Source organism: Oncorhynchus masou, chromosome 10, assembly GCF_036934945.1.
Source record: "Oncorhynchus masou masou isolate Uvic2021 chromosome 10, UVic_Omas_1.1, whole genome shotgun sequence".
Lineage (NCBI taxonomy): Eukaryota > Metazoa > Chordata > Actinopteri > Salmoniformes > Salmonidae > Oncorhynchus > Oncorhynchus masou.
This window is the reverse complement of record NC_088221.1, coordinates 8,639,241-8,654,917: the sequence shown is the minus strand read 5'-3', so window position 1 is coordinate 8,654,917 and position 15,677 is coordinate 8,639,241. Positions and strand designations below refer to the sequence as shown.

General features: G+C 42.6%; 1 protein-coding gene across 1 annotated transcript in view; it reads right to left on the bottom strand.

The window, feature by feature from the left end:
* The window catches only part of LOC135547094 (nck-associated protein 5-like), a 117,567-nt gene that overhangs the window by 14,792 nt on the left and 87,098 nt on the right, over positions 1-15,677 (bottom strand). Inside the window, exons 7-8 of the mRNA XM_064975761.1 lie at positions 4,134-4,307; positions 1,088-3,984 (exon numbers count right to left, since the gene is read on the bottom strand). Coding sequence (XP_064831833.1) covers positions 1,088-3,984; positions 4,134-4,307 — 3,071 coding nt within the window. The remainder of the gene's footprint in view (positions 1-1,087; positions 3,985-4,133; positions 4,308-15,677) is intronic.

The following is a 15,677-nucleotide window of genomic DNA, read 5'->3' as shown; positions in this document are numbered from 1 at the left end:
TTATACAGACATTTCACATTCTTAAAATAAAGTGGTGATCCTATCTGACCTAAGACAGGGATGTATTTCTAGGATTGATTTAAATATCAGGAATTGTGAAAAACTGAGTTTAAATGTTTTTGGCGAAGGTGTATGTAAACTTCCGACTTCAACTGTATATATATTTATATATATTTTTTACACATATTGAACCTCTTTTTTGGTCAGGCAAAGACTACTGTACCTTCATTCTTTCATTTGTTTTTCTTAACCGGTACCGGTTACCTCCAGACGAGTCCTGAGCCACTTGTGGGTGTCGTAGAGAAAAACAGAGAGAATTTCCTCTTTCCACAGTGGAGTCCCATTAGTTTGTAGCTCAAACGGTTCGGACTCTACCAAACAGAATTGGCACATGGACCGTACCGACTTCAGACAAGTCTCTTGAAACTTGTGGGGGCCGTGGAGCAAAACTGAGTTTGTCGGCCAAACCGTTCGGATGTAACAGACATTTACGTGAGAAGACACATTTTTAGAATGTCTCATGGTCTGAATAACACAGCTCTATCTTAGACCGCAGATGAGGAATTGCGACACTAGTGGTTTTGATGGATTGAGATGCATCCAATGCAAAACAAACAGATCTCTAGATAAAACTGACGGATTTTGATGGGGATGTTTTTGTAATGCAACTTAGATTGATGCACAGGTGCGTCAGTCGACTCTCGGGGGTTTAAGCAGAGATACTGATGTTGGATTTCATTGATTTGAATCATTACTACATTTCAATAAAGGGGTGGCAGGGAAGCCTAGTGGTTAGAGCGTTGGACGAGTAACTGGAAGGTTGCAAGTTCAAATCCCAGAGCTGACAAGGTACAAATCTGTTGTTCTGCCCCTGAACAGGCAGTTAACCCACTGTTCCTAGGCCGTCATTGAAAATAAGAATTTTTTCTTAACTGACTTGCCTAGTTAAATAAATGAAAAGCAAAGTATTATTTTGTAATTAATGAGATGTTACATTATCTTGATGCCTCTCAAAAACATTTTACCAGCAGTAAAACAGTCAACATGACTTCTCAGCTACCCAACCTAAACAATATAAAAGCCTTACCTGTCCATTCGATGACCTTCACTTTTTCTCCTCTCCTTTTTGTCGGACTTTGCCTGCTTCCCACCCAATAGAGATCCAAGCTTAGGCTCCTTCTTCTCCTCCTTTCCCTTTTGAGTATCTACGTTTTTGCCACTCGGAGCAGGAAGCTTGTTCTTGCGGAATCCGAACCAGTTTGCCAGGGATGAGACGGATTTCTGCTTAGTTTCAGTTGTCTTCACCTGCTCTTGAGATTTCTGCAAATTCTCCTTGATTCCCATCATGACCTTCTCCTCGATGGTGGACTGCCTTTCTGGTTCCCCATGGATGGGTTCACAGAAGATGCTAGAGAGCTGTTTGTCAGTCTGGAGATGTGATGTTGAGTTTAACCTCTTGTGTTTCAGATCAAATCGATCACTGGAAGCCCTCAGATGTGGAGGTAGTGGCAAGCCTTCCTCAATCATGAAATTGTTAACGTGGGATCTGTTCATGGGACAATGGTAGCTGTTGGAGCAACTCATACTACCCCAAAACACATCACCAAGAGAGTTCAAAGAGCTTCCTGAGTTAGTTTTGATGTGAGTACGGACTTTTCCTGACCTGCTGACGTTTGGTCTGTCCATGTAACGTGCTCCGAAGCTGTGACTGCGAGCCTTTGCTCCGTTCATGCCCATAACTGGGTGGATAGGAGGCCGGGTAGAGACTGAGACTGAGCGCTTGAATAGCCAGCCCTCTTCATCAAATCCCCAGTCCAAAGTTACACCATTCTCTGCTGCTGTAGGTGGGAGTGTAGGCTCCTCTAGTGAGCTACAGCGGGTCTTGAGATTTCTCCTAGCATTGACCTTGGCTACAGCTGCATTGACACAGTGCATCATTGGACGTGTGTAGGTGTCCTGGTAGAGGTTTTCAAAAGTCTGCACTCCCTTTGTAGCAGTGTTAACTGTGGAGTTGTTGCCCGGCTTTGAGGTTGACTCATTGGTTTTGGAGCCAAAAAGAATGGATGACTTCACTACCCTGGTCATAGAATGTTGAGAGTTACTAACTATGCCATGGCAGAGAAGAGATGCTGAGGCCTGAGGTAAGAGCTCTGTACTTTGTGGCTCATCATTGCTTTGCTGGGACACAGGTAAACAGCCCTGGTTTGGCACCACAAAGGGGGCACTATTTTCCTGATGAGAGGCTTGTGCCACAGTCCAGCTCAGTGAGGAGTGGGAATAGGCTGTTTCCTTAGATTCTTGAATAGGGGTAGAAGTTGGTAAGGTATGGTGAACTTTGGTAGGGACCCGTTTCGGAGACTTTTTCATCTCAGAGCCCATTTTGGGATCCATATGAGGAGTGTCTTGCATTTTGATGGGGGCTTGAGCTTGCTTTTGTAAAATAGATGAATGATGACTTGACTGAGGTTTGGTGCTATTGGTGGTTGCCTTCACGGTGCTAGAGGTTTGGGGCTGAACCACAGGCTTATGCACCTGAGGTAATGAGTCATGATCAGTTCGTATTAGTAGGGAGGTGGTCCGACCTGGTGGGGGTGGAGGAGAAAGGGACCTGATATCATTGCGAGGTGGATCGGAGTGCTGGTCTTGCTGTCTCTGTTTGAGTGGAAAGCAGGCTGAATTGTTGGAGTTGGGGGCTTTTGCTCCACTTGATGTGAGTTTGGAGACTGGTTGGGATACTTTAGATGGTCTCTTGGGGTAATCATTCAGCCCAGGTGGCTTAAATACCTTGACCAATTTCTGAGGTGAAGAAGAAGGGGAGCTCTGTACCCTATTCTCAAGTGGCCCTGAAGTTCTTGCACCAGTAGCATTCTTACCTTTCTCAAATATTTGTACTGATGCTTTTGCTGGACCAGGTGCCTTGCTGAGGTAAGTCTTTGTGCCAGGGCCACTGGACCCAGGAGTGTTCAAGTGGTTCTTGGACCTTTGATTGACCTTTATCAGTTTCTGATGTAGAGGCTGGTGCAGCTTGTCCTGGTCTGGGCCTCCGTCCACACTCTTGCTTCGGAGGAAAAAGGCATTCCTAGCTGAGTTGCAGGCCTTAGGCTTTGCTTTCCTCTGTCGGGACTCCAAAATGATGTAGACCTTGGAATCAATTTCACCCTGGCTGTTCGGCTCTCTGTAATGCTTCGTATCCATGGAAGCACTGCGCTGTCTGACCTCACTAACCCTGGATGCTGAATGATGAATGGGTTGTCTCACTTCCCTAGCCCCTGTCTCCAGTTGTTTGTCTGTAACTTTTTCTTGTGGCTGTTTAACACTCTCTGGCCTCAAATTGCAACTGTCCATAACATTCCAGTTTGTAAAGGCAGACTGCTTGTCTTTTTCTATCCAATTTGTATTCTCAAGTTCACTCACAGTGGTAGGGGTCGCCGTTGGGCTCAGTTCAGGCTTCAGTGTAGGACCCTTGAACAAGAAGACGTCTTTGATAGGTGAGAGGGAGTTGCTGGGACTTCTTACGAGTCTAACAGGCTCCTCTTGGGAGTTGTAGTCCGTAAAGCTCTTTTCCCCTTGTGCCATTTCCAATTCAGACGCAGGCTGTCCTTCCAGATGATGAGTGTCTTTGATGGGTGGGCAGCAGGACTCCCTGACTGGGGATTGAGGCGATTCATCATCTGCATCGTCTGAGTCAGAGATTAAGGTACTGACTCCTGCTCCAGGCTTGAAAGGCTTTCCCTTTGCCAATGCGGGCAGTACCCCTCTTGGACCACACTTAACTCCTAGAGAGTATATGCCCTCGTTGGAGGTCATGCAGTTCTTGAAATGTGACGTGGAGGCAAGTGAAGATGGCTCCTGGGGAGCTGGGCTGCGCATTTGGAGCCTCTTTAGGCCCTTCAGAATATGGCCCTCTTTCCAGCTTAGGTCCGGCTGCTCTACTGAGACAGAGCAATAAGTTGCACTCATCCTCTTCTCTCGATTTATTGCAGACTGTTACAAAAGGGAGAGACAATTTAGTCATCGATAAGAAAAAAGAAGACATGGAATTTATTGATTTATTGATGAATGTTGAGGAACCTTACAAGTTTACTTCGCTGTATGCATCAGCAATTTGTTTAAGATCGGACTGGGAAACTCACCTGCTTGGTGGAGCCACGTCCTTCTGCCCAAGTATGTGAGCCACTGGAGTACTCACTGCAGGCACTGGATAAGGAGGCCTCACTGCCACTGCAGCTACTGCGTGGACAGGTCAGACTCAGCAGGCTGGGCCACCTCACTGCAGGAACACCTGCCTTCCCATTCCGTTGGACCTCCTGAAATATAAGGAGTGTGTTCAGAAATTCAATTCAATCTTTACTGCCATTGGAGAGTAGATAGTGATCCAGGCACCTACTGTTCAGTACGATACAAAGTAAAAATTAATGTGCCGCAGAAGAGGCCAAAGTACTATCTACAGTTGAAGTCGGAAGTTTACATACACTTAGGTTGGAGTCATTAAAACTCGTTTTTCAAGCACTCCACAAATGTCTTGTTATTAACCTCTTACATCTATGGGGGCGCTATTTCATTTTTGGATGAAAAACGTTCCCGTTTTAAACAAGATATTTTGTCACAAAAAGTTGCTCGACTATGCATATAATTGATACCATTCGAAAGAAAACACTCTGACGTGTCCAGAAATACCAAGATATTCTCTGTGCATGCCCTAGAACGTGAGCTTCAGGCAAAACCAAGATGAGATGGCATCCAGGAAATGACAAGGATTTTTGAGGCTCTGTTTTCCATTGTCTCCTTATATGGCTGTGAATGCGAGAGGAATGAGCCTGCCCTTTCTGTCGTTTCCCCAAGGTGTCTGCAGCATTGTGACGTATTTGTAGGCAGATCATTGGAAGATTGACCATAAGAGACCACATTTACCAGGTGTCCGCCCGGTGTCCTGCGCCGAAATTGGTGCGCAAAAGTCACCTGCCAGTATTTTTCCATGCGATACAGAGAGGAAAGCAAGCTTCCACGAACTGCATATCAATGAAGAGATATGTGAAAAAACACCTTGAGGATTGATTCCAAACAACGTTTGCCATGTTTCGGTCAATATTATGTAGTTAATCCGGAAAAGTTTTACGTTGTAGGTGACTGAATTTTCGGTTCGTTTCGGTAGCCAGACGCAATGTAGAAAACGGAACGATTTCTCCTACACACAGACGCTTTCAGGAAAAACTGCGCATTTGGTATGTAACTGAGAGTCTCCTCATTGAAAACATCAGAAGCTCTTCAAAGGTAAATGATTTTATTTATTTGGTTATCTGGTTTTTGTAAAATGTTGCGTGCTAAATGCTACTCAAAATGCTATGCTAGCTTTGCATACTCTTACACAAATTAGTCAATTTCTATGGTTCAAAAGCATATTTTGAAAATCTGAGATGACAGTGTTGTTAAGAAAAGGCTAAGCTTGAGAGCAGACGCATTATTTTCATTTTATTTGCGATTTTCAGAAATCGTTAACGTTGCGTTATGCTAATGAGCCTGAGGCTTTAGTCACAAACCCGGATCCGGGATGGGGAGTTTCAAGAAGTTAACAAACTATAGTTTTGGCATGTCGGTTAGGAAATCTACTTTGTGCATGACAAAAGTAATTTTTCCAACAATTGTTTTAAAACAGATTATTTAACTGGGTCAGAACTGTGCCTTTAAATAGTTTGGAAAATTCCAGAAAATTATGTCAAGGCTTTAGAAGCTTCTGATAGGCTAATTGACATAATTTTAGTCAATTGGAGGTGTACCTGTGGATGTATTTCAAGGCCTACCTTCAAACTCAGTGCCTCTTTGCTTGACATCATAGGAAAATCAAAAGAAATCAGCCAAGACCTCAGAAAAAAAATTGTAGACCTCCACAAGTCTGGTTCATCATTGGGAGCAATTTCCAAATGCCTGAAGGTACCACGTCCATCTGTACAAACAATAGTACGCAAGTATAAACACCATGGTACCACTCAGCCATCATAACGCTCAGGAGGGAGACGCGTTCTGTCTCCTAGAGATGAACATACTTTGGTGCAAAAAGTGCAAATCAATCCCACAACAACAACGACCTTGTGAAGATGCTGGAGGAAACAGGTACAAAAGTATCTATATCCACAATGAAACGAGTCCTATATCGACATAACCTGGAAGGCCGCTCAGCAGGGAAGAAGTCACTGCTCCAAAACCGCCATAGAAAAGCCAGACTACGGTTTGCAACTGCACATGGGGACAAAGATCGTACTTTTTGGAAAAATGTCCTCTGGTCTGATGAAAGAAAAATGTAACTATTTGGCCATAATGACTACCGCTTGCAATACGAAGAACACCATCCCAACCGTGAAGCACGGGTTTCGCAGCATCATGTTCTGGGGGTGCTTTGCTGCAGTAGCGACTGGTGCATTTCACAAAATAGATGGCATAATGAGGATGGGAAATTATGTGAATATATTGAAGCAACATCTCAAGACAGTCAGGAAGTTAAAGCTTGGCCACAAATGTGTCTTCCAAATGGACAATGACCCCAAGCATACCTCCAATGTTGTGGCAAAATGGCTTAAGGACAACAGAGTCAAGGTATTGGAGTGGCCAACACAACGCCCTGACCTCAATCCTATAGAACATTTGTGGGCAAGGAGGCCTACAAACCTGACTCAGTTACACCAGCTCTGTCAGGAGGAATGGGCCGAAATTCACCCAATTTATTGTAGGAAGCTTGTGGAAAGCTACCCAAAACGTTTGACCCAAGTTAAACAATCTTAAGGCAGTGCTACCAAATACTATTTGAGTGTATGTAAACTTCTGAGCCACTGGGAATGTGATGAAAGAAATGAAAGCTGAAATAAATCATTCTCTGTCATGCCTTGGTCTTTGTATTTTTGTGTTTTCGTTAATTAGTTGGTCAGGCCAGGGTGTGACATGGGTTTATGTTGTTGTATTTCGTAGTGGGTTTTTTTAGTTATTGGGATTGCAGCTGAGTAGGGGTGTTGCATAGGTTTGGCTGCCTGAGGCGGTTCTCAATCAGAGTCAGGTGATTCTCGTTGTCTCTGATTGGGAACCGTATTTAGGTAGCCTGGGTTTCACTTTGTATTTCGTGGGTGATTGTTCCTGTCTCTGTGTAGTTTCACCAGATAGGCTGTATTTAGGTTTCACGTTCCGTTTTGTTGTTTTTGTATTTGTCTCAGTATTTTCATGTAATCGTCATTTGTTTTTCATTAAAAAACATGAGTAACCAACACGCTGCATTTCGGTCCGACTTTCTTGCGAAAAACAAAGAACGGCGTTACATTCTCTCTACTATTATTCTGACATTTCACATTCTTAAAATAAAGTGGTGATCCTAACTGACCCAAGACAGGACATTTTTACTTGGATTAAAAGTCAGGAATTGTGAAAATCTGAATTTAAATATATTTGACTTAGGTGCATGTAAATTTCCGACTTCAACTGAAAATACAGTGGCTTGCGAAAGTATTCTCCCCCCTTGGCCATTTCCTACTTTGTTGCCTTACAACCTGGAATTAAAATGTATCATTTGATTTACACAACATGCCTACCACATTTAATTAAGATGCTAAATGTTTTTTATTGTGAAACAAACAAGAAATAAGACAAAAAAAGAACAGAAAACTTGAGCGTGCATAACTGCAACCCCCCCCCCCCCACAAAGTCAATACTTTGTTGAGCAAACCTTTTCAGAAATTACAGCTGCAGGTTTCTTGGGGTATGTCTCTAAAAGTTTGGCACATTTAGCCACTGGGATTTTTGCCCATTCTTCAAGGCAAAACTGCTCCAGCTCCTTCAAGTTGGATGGGTTCCACTGGTGTACAGCAATCTTTAAGTCATACCACAGATTCTCAATTGGATTGAGGTCTGGGCTTTGAATAGGCCATTCCAAGACATTTAAATGTTTCCCCTAAAACCACTCAAGTGTTGCTTTAGCAGTATGCTTAAGTTCATTGTCCGTCCCAGACTCAAATCTCTGGAAGACAGGTTTCCCTCAAGAATTTCCCTGTAATTAGCTCCATCCATCATTCCTTCAATTCTGACCAGTTTCCCAGTCCCTGTCATTGAAAAACATCCCCACAGCATGATGCTGCCACCACGCTTCACTGAGGGGGATGGTATTCTTGGTGTGATGAGAGGTGTTGGGTTTGCGCCAGACATTGCGTATTCCTTGATGGCCAAAATGCTCAATTTTAGTCTTATCTGACCAGAGTTCCTTCTTCCATATGTTTGGGGAGTCTCCCACACGTGTTTGCTTATTTTTTTCTTTGAGCAATGGATTTTTTCTGGCCACTCTTACACTCTGCTCTGTGGAGTGTATGGCTTAAAGTGGTCCTATGGACAGATATTTCAATCTTCGTTTTTCAAGCACTCCACAAATGTCTTGTTATTAACAAACTATAGTTTTGGCAAGTCGGTTAGGAAATCTACTTTGTGCATGACAAAAGTAATTTTTCCAACAATTGTTTTAAAACAGATTATTTAACTGGGTCAGAAGTTGACTGTGCCTTTAAATAGTTTGGAAAATTCCATAAAATTATGTCAAGGCTTTAGAAGCCTCTGGTAGGCTAATTGACATCATTTTAGTCAATTGGAGGTGTACCTGTGGATGTATTTCAAGGCCTACCTTCAAACTCAGTGCCTCTTTTGCTTGACATCATAGGAAAATCAAAAGAAATCAGCCAAGACCTCAGAAAAAAAATTGTAGACCTCCACAAGTCTGGTTCATCATTGGGAGCAATTTCCAAATGCCTGAAGGTACCACGTCCATCTGTACAAACAATAGTACGCAAGTATAAACACCATGGGACCACTCAGCCATCATACCGCTCAGGAGGGAGACGCGTTCTAACACACGAGAGAATCCCTGACATGATGTCAGCTGGTCCTTTTGTGGCAGGGCTGAAATGCAGTGGAAATGTTTTTTGGGGGGATTCAGATCATTTGCATGGCAAAGAGGGACTTTGCAATTAATTGCCATTCATCTGATCACTCTTCATAATATTCTGGAGTATATTCAAATTGCCATCATACGAACTGAGGCAGCAGACTTTGTTTAATATTAATATTTGTGTCTTTCTCAAAACCTTTGGCCACGACTGTACAATTCACTGTACCTGCAGCCCCCTAGGTTTTGGAGTTCTATCATATCTCAAAAGGTAATTCATAATACAGTATGGGCAATGATCAATAATCACGCAGTGATCTATTACTCAGCTTCATTCCTCCTTTCTTAGCCTCTGCCTCACTGGCTGGAACCATGGAATCTTGTTTCCCAAAAGGAAAATTCTTTATCAAAATGTCAATCACATAGTCTGTGAGCAAAGAGAGAGTGTTTTGAGCCATACTTGATGGGTGAGAAGTTACATCAGTAGCAAAACAAGTATGTAGCCCTCTATTTTCAGTAGTCTTTCCACTATTATTTAGCAAGTATCAAATTGTATGTGGGATAAACCTATGTTTATCCATTCACAACTAGTCCCAATGTTGGGCATACATACATACATACATACATACATACATACATACATACATACATACATACATACATACATACATACATACATACATACATACATACATACATACATACATACATACATACATACATACATACATACATACATACACGCATGCACGTACGTACGCATGCAAGCAAACACACACACACACACAAACACATACATGACTGCTGCGTCAAAAGTGTGCTATAATTGCTCAATGCGGTTCTGGGTCAAATCCAGATAGAAACACCCTGAAAGATGGCAAGTGTTGTGTGCGCTGTGACTCCTCTTTAAGTAGCATTGATCTCTAGAAGGGCTACCATCGCCAGCTTTCGCTCAAAATCATTAGTGTCATCTGTTAGCAATAATTGATGTGAATAGTAAATAATTGCATCAGGGAGCTGGGGTGAGGTCAATTTGGACCATTCATTGATATTCACCTAGTATTTGATGATCCGCTCTATTCTTTATTTCCCATGCGCTGCGGCAGAATGCCAAACCAAAGCACGTTCCAGCGGACTAATCTGGGAGCTAATTGGCAACTCCAAGAGTTTCTCCGAGATTTTACATCACTGATACAGTCAGATAAAAACATTCAATTTACAGCAGCAACTACGATTCAAGGGTGACTTCAGTGCCAGTGCTGGGAGAATTTTTCCTCCTTTCATTATCTCAAGGACTTTAAGGTAAGTTTACTGTACAATAACTCAAATGTTTGTTGTTGTTTTGCTGCTGAGATTAATTTTGAAAGTGAAACAAGCATGGGATGTCACCTTAATTGCGTTGATTACAATTACAATTTGGAGGAACTACAAAGCAATTGAATGTAACACAACAATTGCTTTAGCCATGAAAGATTGGCCTTCATTGCACAACACTTTTTTAAAACTAAAGGCTACAACACTTTGGAGTTGGCACAAAAACATTAGTGCCCTGGACCTTAACCAAGACCATTGATTCCCAACCAGGGCTTACTATGAACCCTAGGGTTACTTGGCTTATCCACAGGGGGTACTTGAGAAGACTCATGAGACCATAGGCCTACTGGTAAAATGCACGAGGGGTACTTTAGGGGTATTCCAGGCAGAGCAAAAGTCAGTTTGTGGTCCAGTAACCGAAAAAGGTTGGGAACCACTGAATGTGGTAAATGTCTTTCCTTTTGCACATTCCTCAACTAGGGGCAGCAGGGTAGCCTGGTGGTTAGAGCGTTGGACTAGTAACCAAAAGGTTGCAAGTTCAAATCCCTGAGCTGACAAGGTACAAATCTGTTGTTCTGCCCCTGAACAGGCAGTTAACCCACTGTTCCTAGGATGTCATTGAAAATAAGAATTCACTGACTTGCCTAGTTAAATAAAGGTAAACTTAAAAAAAATAGTGGTCCATCCTCTGTTCAAGTAATGTGTTATTGATATAGTCTTTTGAAGAAAACTAGACAAACTCCGCAGCGCGGACAGTAATTACTACAGATTTCGATCAGACTGATTTCTGTGCAACATTGCTTATTAAATGACTTTAGATGGAGGGAGATAGAATATTCAAGCATGCCCAAGGCTTTTATATAATTAGGGACTTAGAACATTGTCTTTACAGATGAAGCAGGTATTTTTGTGAACATACATTGAGAGTGGAAAGATTCCAGATTTCCTGTTTATTCGATCCTGATATTGGGAGTCCTCCAACCAGGATTTTGGGAAAACCAGGGAATTTATTGAAAGTTTCTGGAATTTTGCAACCCTACTCAATAACAATCAAATGTCAATCGGAGTAGGTCATTAGCCTGCTTACTCTATGCCCCTCCAAGAGCTGAGTTAACATTGGTTGACATTACCTCATTCTTATAAAATTGACAGGAGTCAGATTCCAATGTTGAAGGACATCGGAGGATTACACATATTTGAATGTGTGCTGTAATTTGTGCTGTGATTAATGTAATTGCAAAAGGTCAGTTTAATCGTATAGTGAAACCGTATAAGGCTGAATAATTTTGCACGCCCAATTTTTCAGTTTTTGATTTGTTAAAAAAGTTTGAAATATCCAATAAATGTCGTTCCACTTCATGATTGTGTCCCACTTGTTGTTGATTCTTCACAAAAAATACAGTTTTATATCTTTATGTTTGAAGCCTGAAATGTGGCAAAAGGTCGCAAAGTTCAAGGGAGCCGAATACTTTCGCAAGGCACTGTATAATCCTTGACCAGACTCTCAAAGCACTTCATGATGACAGAAGTGAGTCATTTAGTCATTTAGTTCAGTTACCTTTGCATTCTTGGGTACAGGAACAATGGTGGCCATCTTGAAACATGTGGTGAGAACAGACTGGGATAGGGAAAGATTGAATATGTAAACACACCAGCCAGCTGGCCTACGCATGCTCCGAGGAAGAGGCTAAGGATTCCATCTGGGCCGGTGGATCTTTGATATCATGGGGCTATTCTGCTTCCACTATTCTGCTTCCACTTGTCCTGGGGGCCTTGTTAAGGTCAACGGCATCATTATTTTTACCCAGTACCAGGACGATTTAGCCAAAAACCTAGTAGTTACGGAACTTGGCCACACTTGTGGATCTTCCAGCAGGACAATAACCCCAAGCACACATCAACCCCCACCCCCCCATCCTAACAAAATGTATAATTGGCTACAACATTTTTGCAATGGCCATCTCAGTCTGCAGACTTGAAACCCATTAAAACCTGTAGTTTGAATTGAAGAGGGCAGTCCATAAGAGTAGACTAAGGATATCAAGGATCTGGAAGGATTCTCTATGGAAGAATGGTCCATACAGAATCTTATGTGTTCTCCAACTCATAAAACATTTTAGAAAAAGGCTCAGTGCCATTATTCTCACAAGGTGAGATGTTGAAAGGTATTGAAACTGTTTTCAATAATCAATAATTAATTATCAATAATTTTGACCCCTACCTTTTAGCTTCTCCGGGCAATTGTGTTGGTATAAAATTATATAATTTTTTTCATACAATATAGCTTAGTATTTTAATTAATTATTTTAATTATTTATTTTATACAGTCATTTTTGTTCATCTTTATCAAGGGTCTCAATCATTTGGACCCCACTGTATATGTGCATTTACAATAAAGCAACGTATGTCAGGAGTTCTCATTGGTAAAACGTACACTCTTTGAATGTGGAGGACATTGCTCAGTGATTTTTTGAAAGACTCCACAACACTACAAAAATGGCATATTGAAGACTTTCTGGAAACTTGTTTGGAGAATAATTACGCTTCAAAGCCCTCAGAACATTGAAGATTGCGTAAAAAATGCCACAAGAAAGTTAAACAATATCTGTGTTTGTGTCACACATGTACAGTAGAGACAAGTCTTGGAGAAATTGTTGATGCGTCTCTACTGATGCCACTTTGTCTCAAATATCTATTATTGTGACCACGAACGCTGAAATGGGAGCAAAGTAAACATGATTTATTGACATGGTTCTCTTTGCAATTAATCGTTAGCAAACATTTCCAAATATATCTATATCCCCTCCACTATATCTCTATATCCCCTCCACACACTACCCTAGCTAAGGTGACACGTTACCCTCACCTGTGTCTTATGGCTTGAGGGTAGAAGCGACAGTTTTTGGGAGCCTCTTGGACCTAGACTTGGCTCTCCGGTAATCATACTCCTCAGTGCTCTTGTCCCTCTTGTTTCCCCTGCCCACTTTCTTTCCCTCTCCATTCCCTGACCCACACTGCCCCACCCTCAGCTAGTCATCCTCTCCCCCTCTTCTACATCTTCTTCTTCCTCTTCTCTTCCTCATCTCTCCTATTTCCTCTTGGTTGCTGAGCACTATGCCTTGCAGCCCACACAATAATTAGGCTGTACTGCTGTTCACTTTCAATTTCACACTAGACAGAGAGATGGTGAAACCATTAATTAATGTGCGTGCATGCGTGCGTGTGTGTGCTCAAACACACATGCATGTGGGGGTCTGAGAGAGGAAGTGTGCCCATCTGATGAATGGGCATGTGCCTGAACACTAATTGTAGTGTCGCCCATTCATTTCTAATGACTGGTCATTTTTGACCCGGAACACAACAGGAGGGTTAAATAAACAATAATTTAAAAATATTGAATCTTCATTGCTCTCCACAACCCAGCCACACTTCTTGAGACAGTAACGATAGTAAAAATAGATGTTTGACAATCAGCCTTCTCTGCCTGAAGGATCGCAAGTCGTTAAATTAAGCACTGCTGTTTTATGTGTGGTGAGCATCTGGTTCGTTGATATGTACGAAATACCACTTTAGCTACAAAGGTTTTGGGAAACACCCAAAATACTTCTACTCTCCATCGTGTTATTAATCTTGTTTCTGGGCCTTGTTTGATTTAATGTTTGTGTGTCTGAACAGGCAATGGTTATAGCCACCATATCTAGTATGTGTATGTCTGCGTTGGCTATTTGGGGAATTGCCACTGATAGGTATAATAAGATGACCTATGTTTCAGCTCTCTGCAGCCGTATAGAGAAATCACAACGTCTAATGGAACCTGGGCACTTTGCTCCAGCACTTATTGCAGTCCTAAGGCCATGGACCCTGGTCTTGAAAATCACAGGCTTCATTGTTGCTCATTAGAGAGACAGGGCCTTGAGACTGTTGTAGTAATGCATGAGCAAAGGCTTCTACATCTAATATGTCTCGGATATAATACAGTTCTATACACACTTAATGTCTAACATTTAACTGAAAACAGTGAATACTTTGAAAATGTAAATCACAAGGTACATAATTCCAACTCCAACTCTTTCCTTTCTCTACTGTCTTCATCAACCCCTTCTTTCACTCTTCGTCTATCTCTGTCTGAGTGTACAAAACGTTAAGGACACCTGCTCTTTCCATGACAGACTGACCAGCTGAATCCAGGTGAAAGCTATGGTCCCTTATTGATGTCCACTTAAAATCAGTGTAGATGAAGAGGAGGACACAGGTTAAATAAGTATTGAGACAATTGAGACATGGATTGTGCATGTGTGCCATTCAGAGAGTTATTGTGTAAGACAAAATATTTAAGTGCCTTTGAATGTGGTCTGGTGGTAGGTGCACTGGTTTGTAATCAAGAACTGAAATGCTGCTGGGGTTTTCATGCTCAACAGTTTCCCATGTGTATTAAGAAATTGTCCACCACCCAAAGGACATCCAGCCAACTTGTCACAATATTGGGAAGCATTGGAGTCGACATGGGCAGCATCCCTGTGGAATGCTTTCGGCACCTTGTAGAGTCCATGCCCCAATGAATTGAGGCTGTTCTGAGGGTAAAAGGGTGGGGTGCAACTCAATATTAGGGAGGTGTTCTTAATGTTTTTTTACACTCAGTGTATTACTGAATGAGCTTGAGGCTCAAGTGAGGCAGATGTCACCGATGGGTAGAGTGACTCACTCAACACCGTCAGCCAACCTCTAGAAGGGACAGGTGACAGCGAGCTCTCCCAGTTAAGTGATTTCAGAACACATCAAATCACATCACATCACTGACACTCTGAACGGAGAAAACCTCCAGTGACACTTTCATGATTCAGGAATCAAATAAACAGGACATTTATTCAGTCAGGAACTGTCCAGTGTCATGTGGATAGAGTAAATGTAGAGTAAACCTGCGTCAACTTCCTGTGGTTACCGGGGGGCTAGAGAGACCGCGCAGGCACCGTGTTATGCTGTGGTGCGCATGGTGTCCCCAGTGCGGGTGCATAGCCCGGTGCAGTATATTCCAGCTCCGCGTATCGGCCGTCAAATGCCATGAAGCCGGCTCTACGCATCTGGTCCCCAGTGCGTCTCCTTGGGCCGGCTTACATGGCACCAGCCTTGCGCACGGTGTCCCCGGTTCGCCTGCATAGCCCAGTGCTGGCTATTCCACCTTGCCGCACTGGCAGAGCGACCGGGAGTATTTAACCAGGTAAGGTTGGGCAGGCTCGGTGCTCAAGAGCTCCAGTGCGCCTGCACAGTCCGGTCTACATTTACATTTACATTTAAGTCATTTAGCAGACGCTCTTATCCAGAGCGACTTACAAATTGGTGAATTCACCTTCTGACATCCAGTGGAACAGCCACTTTACAATAGTGCATCTAAATCATTAAGGGGGGGGGGGGGGTGAGAAGGATTACTTATCCTCTCCTCGGTATTCCTTGAAGAGGTGGG